At 33.0% G+C, this 10,491-nt stretch overlaps 1 protein-coding gene across 1 annotated transcript; it reads right to left on the bottom strand.

The window, feature by feature from the left end:
* Positions 1 to 8,964: 8,964 nt before the first annotated feature.
* On the bottom strand, positions 8,965 to 10,061 carry LOC112749215 (protein MAIN-LIKE 1-like). Its single transcript, XM_025797476.1, has 3 exons — positions 9,550 to 10,061; positions 9,381 to 9,459; positions 8,965 to 9,294 (listed from the first exon to the last, which is right to left on the bottom strand). Exons 1-3 carry the CDS (start codon positions 10,059 to 10,061, stop codon positions 8,965 to 8,967), a joined length of 921 nt encoding a protein of 306 aa, XP_025653261.1.
* Positions 10,062 to 10,491: the final 430 nt, after the last annotated feature.

Raw genomic sequence — 10,491 nt, 5'->3', positions numbered from 1 at the left:
TATGAACCAAGTCCAATCAAATTAAATAATAAAATTTAGAATAATGTTAACTATAATTAATTTTTGTTATGTTAAACAAACTTAGTTGAACTTATTAACAAAAAAATTTGGATGTGTATCATTATTTTTAATTATTTTTTCGAGTATTTTAGTTTGTTAATATATATGTGATATAGATAAGTTTCTTTTTCAACAAAGAAATGATAACATGGGAGCTACATTAGTAGTGAAATGACTATCTCATGCTACTATCCTCTTCTGTTGAAGTTGGTAAGATTTAGCAATGTTCGACTAGAAAAGGTAATGTATTTGAGTTGGTAGTTGCAGAGAAAATGCGGTTTCCTACACTATTTAAACACGATAAAAGGGATTTTCATGAAATTGCTTCAATAACAATTAAAAAAAATTATGTTTTATGAAAAATATATTAACACAATACAAAAATATTATGTGCATACCAAAAATTAATTATTATATATTTATATATAAATATATATTATTTAATTTATTTTTAGTGTATATTTTATATTTTAATATATATTTTATGTATGTAACTGATTTAATAACTAATCTTTTTACACATATAACTATATTGAAAACCAAATGATAAGGATGGTTTATTTTTTAAAAGAAATTATAAACTCTCTTATTTTTTTATTCGGGTAAATAGAGATATTTTGTTCCTCTAATAGTCTTTTCAAAACAAGATTAAGCTAAGTATAATAACATATTATATTTTATTTTATTAAGACTATATTAAATCTGATTTTTTAAAATTTGACCTGATTTATAAGGGAGAGATTCAAGGATTTGACAAAAAAATGTCCCCTGATATGTTTAATGAGTGGGTGCAAATCCATTTCTTCTATGAAGGGCTGAATTATAAATCAAAGAAAGTTGTAGATCACTCATCTGGAGGTTCTCTAAACAAGAAGAAGACCATTGAGGAAGTCATTGATGTGATAGAGATAATGGCTGACAATGAATACTTTTATGCCTCGAACAGGAGCAACAACAGGAAAGTCTTGGAATTGAACCATATGGATACAATCCTGGCCCAGAACAAGATGATCACTGACCTCTTTCTCTTTGCTTTTGATTATGGTTCCCTTTAGTTACATCTGTAGGGTTTTGGCATTTCTTCTTAAGCGCCAATATTATCGGTTTTAGATTCGTTATATTATGTCTATTGTTGCCTTGTTCCTCGGAAATTTTCTCTAGATCTGTTTATACTGCAATGATTTATGATATTTAATTGTTAAATCTAATCGGTTTTGATCCCACTTTTATACTGCAATTTTTAGTTGTTTTCTGAAAGATCGAAAGCATATAATTCGATGTTTTAAGATTTTGAGTTTGATGTGTCATTTTCTTATCTTGTATTCTCTTATATAAGAGTTCTTTATAATAGTCTAGTTAATTGATCTAGTCATTAAAGAGTATTTAAAGTGAAGTATCAAAATTTTTTTGACAAATGTAATCTGAATGACATCAAAATTTTTTTTGAAGAGTGGTACGAATAGTATGTCCCGCATTGTGGTACAATATGATAGACAAATATTTAAATGTGGTGAAAGAATTAGAAAGAGAATAAATTGATGTGCTCGACGTGGTAACTCACACTTGAAGGAGAGACGGTTAAATTAAATAGTAAGTGTGTGTAGTATAAAAAATTAATCTCATATTAAAAATAAAAAAAAACAAAAAAAATGAAGAATTTAAAAGATAAATTCGTTGACTCGACGTATTAAGATTTTAAATTAAATATGACATTTTTATTTTGTACTCTCACCTAGTTGCTTTCTAAAATTCCCTCGATGGTTAAGAGCTTCTAGTTTAACTTTCATATGAAAAAAATTTATATCTACTCTCCATGACAAATAATGATGGTAAAATTTGCATTACCATCAAACCAAATTACAAAAGTAGACCACAACAAGTACAAAAAGATGAACTTAAAAACAGGATTTCATAACCCGAAATCACTAAAATTCTATCTAATGTTTCTAAACCCAGAAATACCAAAATCCATGGTTTCTAAACCAAAAACCATGTGAACTCAAACTGAATTATATACCGATATCTGTGGGAACTCTAAACCAAGTTTATACCCCAAAAATCAGATAAACTCTAAATCACCAGAAGCAATATACATCCAAAATGTACATTCTAATGGATTTTTCACCTAATCGTTCACTTTTTAAACTAATGATTTTTCTTTTGATTTTCAACTAACTCATATATATTAGAGATATAATTATTTATTTAATTTTTTGTATCAACTTAAATTTTTAAAAAAATAATTTTGTAACATAGTATTAGAATTTTTATAATTTAAAAATTTAGAATTTGATGGTTATTACTCAAAAAAAAAAAAAACATAAAACTAATAAAAATAGAAAGAATGTTTATGCAAATTCAAAAAAAAAACTTCTTACATGGAAGAGATTGCCAGAGATATAATTATTTTTGTCTTTCATCTTATTAGATTAAAGTTTTGGAGAGTCAATTTTTTTAGTTAACTTTTTTAAAATTATTTTATTTATTTTAAATTTTAAATTCTAAATCATAAATCTTTAATCTTAAATTTTAAATGATAAATCCTAAACTCTAAATACTCCAAAAAAAAATTTAGAATTAAAAGTAGTTAATATTAATTAATTAAAAATTAATTTCGATTCCTATAGTTTTTTTTATTTATTAAAAAAGCCTATATCAGTTTCTCAGTCTTTTCTTTTAAGTAATAATTTCATACATAACATTTGAATGAATCTACATCTATATTGTGGGTTTCTGCATGATGGGAGGATGAGCATATATTTATAAACCATTCTTGAAATAAAGTAAAAACATGGCATTATTAGTATCCTAAACCCGGCCCCTCAAAGATTAGATTCATGTTTTTGTCTTGCACTTTGATTGGATGTTTCAGACAACACAACACAACACAAGACTATGCATGTTTCATGGTCAACTTGTAGTGAGCATGTTAAAAGCTAGCTAAGAGATCAGACTTAGCTAGCTCAGAAAATATGCATGATGAATATATAAGAGAAAAATGCTAAAAAACTATCAGAATTTTTTATTTTTAGCATTAATTAATCATTAATATTTAAAAATATAGAATAAAATATATTATTAAAAATTATATTAAAAAAATTGAATTAATAATCAAATAATAACCAAAAATAATAAATTTTAATGACTTTCTAGCATTTTTTTTGAGAAATGCTAGTGAGCCAGTAACTTTTGTGATTTGTAGCCATCAAATAGTCATTAATGATGGTTTTAATGGTGTGAGATTGGTGTAAGATTTCATCCAATGACTCACTTTTCTTTGCTGGTTACATGCTGGCCAGAATTTAACAAAGTTGCTGGCCTAGACTTTTCCTTTCTAATATATATATAGTCCAATAAGTAATTACTACTACTTCTGCAAATGCTATAATGAGACGAGAGAGATTAATTTTTGGCCATTGTTGGTGGCCATGATACATAGATCACGTTTCGTTCTGACAAAGACAAAGTAGTAGTGTTATTCCAGCCTTCTAAGTATGAGCAAGCATAGGTCTTTAACTCTTTATGATCTTTTGATCAACATTGCATATTTATAGAGAATAGTCCTTTCATCCCTTACCGTACTCACCCCATTAATAAGAATACTCCCATTGTGCGACATCATCATGCTCCCATCTTCAATTCTTGTTTTCATTTTTACCATATATACATATATGCCATGCATATTCCTTTGGCATCTTCACCAAGTTTTGCATTCATATACCAACCAACTATAGAGATTCTTGTTAGCATGCAACTAATTTATCCCATTGTTACTTATTTCACAAATTAGGACATTTTATTTTGTATGTTTAATTTACCCAAATAAAAATGTAAATTTGTTAAAACTAAACTTGCATTGATGGTATAATTTAAACTTTTGTTTTATTATGAAATCATTTATTTAAAAGAATTAAACAAATAATTAAAGGCATATGAATGACTAATAATAATCGTGTTGTTAAAAAGAGTGAAAAAAAAAGTTAGTAATTCTTTTAATTAGTTATAACAGATTTTTTGAAAAGGCTATTAACTTGTATTATTGAATGAAAAGCATGCAAGCTAACAATCTTTTAAAGAATCTATTATAACTGATTAATAGAATCAGTAACTCTTTTTACTCTTTTTAACAACACTACTACTATTATTTCTAAAATTATTTTGGTATTGTGCGATAAAATTATTTATTCTAAAAAATTTAAATTAATAGATAAAAATACAAAAAAAAAGTATAGGATACCAACATATTATCTACCAACTTATTGCCAATTTATTATCAACAACAATTAATTATTATATTTTAAACACATATATAAAGAGACACATCTAGAAAATATATCTATAAAGACACTTCTATTAAATAGTCATAAAAAAGACATTTTTATTAGACACATCCACAAAAACACTTTCATTAAATACAGTTATAAATAAGAGTTGGCAGAAATTGACAGAAATGCTGTTGGTAACGTAGAGGAATTAAAATACAAATGATTATATCTAACAATATTAACCAGTCATGATTTTAGTTACCATATGATCTCATTTAAGTTAATATATATGCCAAATAGTATATCATAAGACAATTTGAATAATGTTGCATGACTAACAAAACTTATCATTTTTAATCTGTGGGCGATGCTAGCTAAATAAAACCTACAATATTCATAAATTTACATATGCTTTACAATTTGGTGTAATTGATTAAGATATTACAGCAATAATATATACTACTCCCTTTTTTCTTCCCTAGGATGCTAAGATACAAAATAAATTAACAGAAACAACAAAAGTTATGTGAAGCATGCTGACTCTTGTAGCTATCAGCAAAAATAATTAGAGCATTTGCTTCAGTCAACTATAAAACAGCAAAAAGCTATGTATGGCTTTAGGTTAAAGGTGAAGATTATACTTTATCAGGCCATGTAAACGTACACTAATAAATAATCAATGTATGTGATCTAAACATGACAACAGAATCAGTTCCACTCTTTATTTGTTATTCACAACTCAACACAATCAATTTTGAACTGGAAGGCACGCGCGCCTAGGTATCTAAACTCGTGAGGCAACTTCATATTATAATGCGTGCCACACAAACAATTACAAAAGCCTAAGGTGGTACAAGGTAAAATACTTAAGTGTATGTGTCAGATATAATTTGATATTCTCAATATCTTTACATATATAATAATTATTTATATATATTTTTCATTTATTTAAATTAAAAAAATAATTAATGACTTAATATTAAATTTTTTATGATTAAATAATTTAGAGTTTGATATTTATTAATTAAAAAAAAAGAAATTAAACATAAGATAAATTAAAAACAAAAAAAAAATATATGCACGTATACTTGCTCTGTGAATCCCTTGATAAAGACACTTGCATTTGGATAAGTAGGTCATGAAAATATAATTATTAATATAAGTTGTTGGGAGTTTTTCTTAATTGCATTTATATAATAATATTATCAATCTCACTAGGCGAGGAAATACCATTTCATCGGCCAATATTATCAATTATAGTCAATTATTTTTGAAAAATTATCATTTTACTTTTATATTTATTTTTTGATTTTTTTTCACTACTTTCTCCTTCTATCAACAAAGTTCATTTCTCGCCATCGGTTATCCATTAGACTGGGATAAGATACTGAAACAGAGATACAGATACATAAAATAGTGTTTAATAAATGAGACATGAATATAGATATTGTGTCTAAAAATACTAAATTAGTGTATTTTGTGTCCATTCTAACAAGAAGGATACAAAGACACTAATAAGAGACATAACTTTTTTTTATTAATTTTTTATAATTATATTTTTTTTCTCAAATTTTTTAAATAAAAAAATAAAAAAAAAATAAATTTTCATAATTTATTTTGATTTATCACCAAATAGAATACAAAAACACAACATTTTGTGTCTCTGTCCTTTATATCTTATTCTTCGTGTCTTATCTTATCTTCCTCTCAAAAACAAACACAACCCCTTAATAGTTAATACAACCCCTTAATACGGTCATTAGCTATTCATTGCTGTGTGCTGACTATCCTAAGTTTTAACTATATATAAATCCTAAATCTTAAATTTTATATTTTAATCTTAAATTTTAAGGGTGTATTTTATCAATATTTTTATTTTTTATTTTTTATTTTTATTTTTAGTATATTTTATTTTTTAAATTTTATGAAAAATAATAAATATCTGCTTTTTTTTAATAAAATTTTGAAAATAGGAAATATTTAAAAAATATAAAGCGCAGACAAAAGAATCCCGCCTTGTGCATGCAGCAACCCATTGGCCAGCGGCAAACCCTTAAATGGAGCTCAGTACCGCGACGGATTAGTCCTTGACCTGCCGGGTTGGGGGATACCGTGGGAAACCAAAAAAAAATAAAGCGCAGACAAAAGGATTCTAAATCTTTTAAAAAGTGAAAACTGAAAAAGGTAATTTTATAATAAACAATTAATTAATATTGATTAGTTAAAAGTTAATTTTTAATATTTATTCTAATTCTGCTTTCTAATTGCTAAGCCTAGCATGTCCCGCATGATACCGTTGAGGTGGAACATAGAACAGTGGAAATGAGACTGGCATCCCTAGCCTTTACGCGTACTTATTACTGTGCTATACCTACTAGCCAGTAGCTATATATATAGCATAGTGTTCATTCTTTCCTTTAAATAATTATTTGAGGGCCTTTTTTGTTGGCTTTTGGTGCCTTTTAAAATTAGATGAATACGGTTAGGGGCTTTTTTATATAATTAAACATGGCAAAAATTTTAATTCCCAAAATACGCACGGTAGGAAAACGTTATGGAAATACGCATGTCCGTGTCTTAGCCGTCACCCACGAAATGAGTTTCCTCTTCATTTCTGGTGGAGCGCCCATGAAATGGAAAAAGCAGCAGCAGGTTCCAACTCAATAGCAGCGCCCACTAAATGGTGCAGTTTCCATTTAGTGTCTGTCACCTGCGAAATGGGGCACATCTGGGTCGGCGGCCACGAGTTGGCCCCAACTCAACTGCAGCGGACGCGAGTTTGGCCACTTCTGGTGCACGGGCCACGAAATGCGATCGTGGTTTGCCTAGATAAACGCTACTGGATCAACCACAGAAGAAGCCATTCTGTATTCACTCTCTTGCAACTCTCCAACATTCTCTCTCAAGTTCACAAGCTTCTTTCTCTCTTAAAAATTTTTTTTGGGTATTCAGATTGGGTTGTTTTGTGTATGGCTTCGGAGAACGTGTATTTAATTATATATCCCAATGGAGAAATTTCTCATACAGCAGAAGGTATTACATTCGTTTGCGATGATCCGTTATGGATAATGATTCCACCATAGACATCGTTACAAGATCTAAAGAATCTAATTCTGGTTCATACCGGAATGGTTGGGAAAAAAGAAATCACGAAGTTGACGTACAGGATGCCGGTTGCAGTGGCCAACTCGTTTACATATCAAAAAATGCAGATAAAATCTGATCAGCAGGTGTCAATGATGTTCTCTTATCATCGCAGCATAGGTACCATATATTCATTGGAGCTTTGTCTGAATATTTAGGATATTGGCGGAAGCTCGTCCAGTTCCAATAATGTGGATGGTGTGAGAAATCTTGGAGTGGCTGATTTTGTACCGGGTCCGGATACAAGTAGGGCCCGTAGTCCAAACTTCAATGCGTTTGTTGTGCGGGAACAGAATGCAAATCTTCGTGAAGCGCGCCCCTCCACTTCAACCTTACTTGGGTTCGATAGGCATCCCGATGTTGGCATCCCTGAAAGTTCTGACGAGGATGACATTGAAGAATTCAGTGGTGATGAGGTAGAAGCCGTTCCGGAAATGCAACCTCTGCATGGCGATTCTGTTTCTCCAACACCTGTCGAACCGATAGGTGGAGGTGTATCCTCCAGTACACCTGCACACTACCTGTCCCTAAATCTTGGAGCAATGCATTCGAGTAACGCAGAGGACAGACCTAGTAGCTACCCTCTCTCAGGCGAGATGGAGCTCGAGATTGGGTTAAAGTTTCTGAACCGGAAAACAGCGATGCTGGCAGTCAAAAACTACAACATCTGTAGGAGTGCAGAGTATAAGGTCGTAAAGTCAGACCAAAGGAGGTATGTATGTCGATGCAAGAAGTTCGGTGATCAATGTCGTTGAATGGTACGGGTTGCGAAGACAAGGTCTTCCAGATTTTGGGAAATTCGAAAATATGAAGGGCCTCATAGTTGCTTGGCAAGTTCAATGCCTCAAGACCACGCTCAACTAGATAGCAATGTGATATGCCAGCACATATTCCCCATGGTGCATGCTGATGCGACTATTTGTGTAAAGGTATTGCAAGGATTGGTAGAGTCAGCGTACGGGTACAAGGTGTCTTACAAGAAGGTTTGGCACGCGAAGCAGAAGGCAATCGCAAGGATCTATGGTGATTGAGACGAGTCGTATCACCAGCTGCGCAGATACTTCATTGCGCTGTAAGCTTTCGTCCCAGGTATTCCTTGCATTTTACTTTTGTATGGTCTTTGCTCTTTGTTGTCCATTTACTCCTTACCAACTTTGACCAAGTAAACAAATTTCGCAACAGGGACAATTGTTGACCTCCAAACGGTTCCGTACTATGTCGGAAACACGCTTGACCGTGATAGTGTTATGTTTCACCAGGTCTTCTGGTTGTTCCCTTCGTGTGTTCAAGCATTTAGGCATTGCAAGCCGCTGGTGTCAGTAGACGGAACGCACCTGTACGGTAAGTACGCTGGCACCCTTCTCATGGGCATAGCACATGATGGAAACAACAGCATTCTGCCCGTCGCTTTCGCCCTCGTAAAAAGAGAGAACACAGATTCATGGTACTTCTTCCTGACTAATTTGAGGAGACATGTAGCTACTAATTTGAGGATTCATGGTACTTCTTCCTGATCAATGCGCAGCCTATATGCATCACTTCGCCGGTTTTCCCATACCTCAAACCACTCAGATAGTCTGGCCGGCCACCATCCGACATCATTGCGGGCCGACTGTCGATGGAAGGTATCAATATTAAGAGGAGGGTTTGGTGGTCCTTGCTTTCTCCCAAATTGACGTAGCACTCGGTCAACATTTAGGATCTCAATCCACCTGAAAAATATGAGAGGCACAACGGCCGTATAAAAGTCTCCATATGGGTGGCCAAGGAAATCAGCCGGAACTCTAGAGAGAATCCGGGGGTCCATGTACGGTTGCCAAACAAACTACACATGAAAGAAACCCGGTCACTAAAGGCATATACACAGTTGTTGGTAACACATTAATAACAACCAGCACCAACGTCATCCACCTGCAGATTGTCCAACCTTAGACGGTGCCTCAATAAGTGCTGCTCAGCATAGTCATTTTGTCCTTTTTTGCCTGCCCACCTGTTCGACAAGGAGAAAATTAAAAAAAAAATCTTCCAACAGCAAAGGATATCTGATAAAACTCACAAAGTGGGAAGACATATACCATACCTTGTGGCTAAAGGGAAACTATACACTGTCGTGACATTCGGTGCGAAGAAAGGTAATCTGTAGTATATCCACGACATGAGCAACGTATGACAACCGGCCATACCCTCAACACTGGGATCTGTTGCTAAGCACATAGCACGATATAACCAATAGAGGACGGCGCTCCCCCAACTGTAGGTGCAGATGGCATCATAGTCAGCCAATAACGACAGATATCGAACATGCACCGTGTTGTTCGCCTTGTCTGGAAGAAGCACTCCTCCCAACAAGTAAAGTATGTAACACCATGCGTACTGCATGAGGCCATTATCTTCTAAGTCAAGCGGCATTTGCTGAAGACGAGTTCTGAGCCACTTCAGCTTTATGTTGAACTTTGTTGTCCCTACGTGGCCGGCGGGAACCTCGCCTAGAAGTTCATGACACCATTCCCAAATATCTCTTTGGTGAAACTTGCTCCATGACCTCAAAGTACCACTAACGGGCTGACCATCAACAGGTAACCCTAACTGCATTGCTACATCCTCCAGGGTTATCGTACACTCGCCCAAAAGGGAGGTGGAAGGTGTGTGTCTCCGGTCACCATCGTTCAACGAAGGCACTAATAAGTGGATTGTCGTACTCGAAGCGCTTGATCAAAGAGGCGTGGTAAAATCCCGTGCGTCTCAGATAAGGCTCAAGCCTCTGCCGCCTAATTTCCATGCTTGGATCCGCAGGATCCACCATGAAAACATCGACGAGCGTGCCATGAGGAGTAAGGACACGTGTCGGCTGCAAAAGAAGGTAGCAAGAAATACAATAATTCAAAAAACATTACAAAAATTTTTAAACGTGGAAAAAATTATGTCGAATAATCGCTAACGACAACTATCAACTTAATGACGTAAACAAACCTTATGGAATAAATGTGCCGCTATATGATGTTCGTCCAACCGGTTAAAGTTC

Source organism: Arachis hypogaea, chromosome 15 (genome assembly GCF_003086295.3).
Source record: "Arachis hypogaea cultivar Tifrunner chromosome 15, arahy.Tifrunner.gnm2.J5K5, whole genome shotgun sequence".
NCBI lineage: Eukaryota > Viridiplantae > Streptophyta > Magnoliopsida > Fabales > Fabaceae > Arachis > Arachis hypogaea.
The sequence above is the reverse complement of the archived record's forward strand: the minus strand, read 5'-3'. Positions and strand labels throughout refer to the sequence as shown.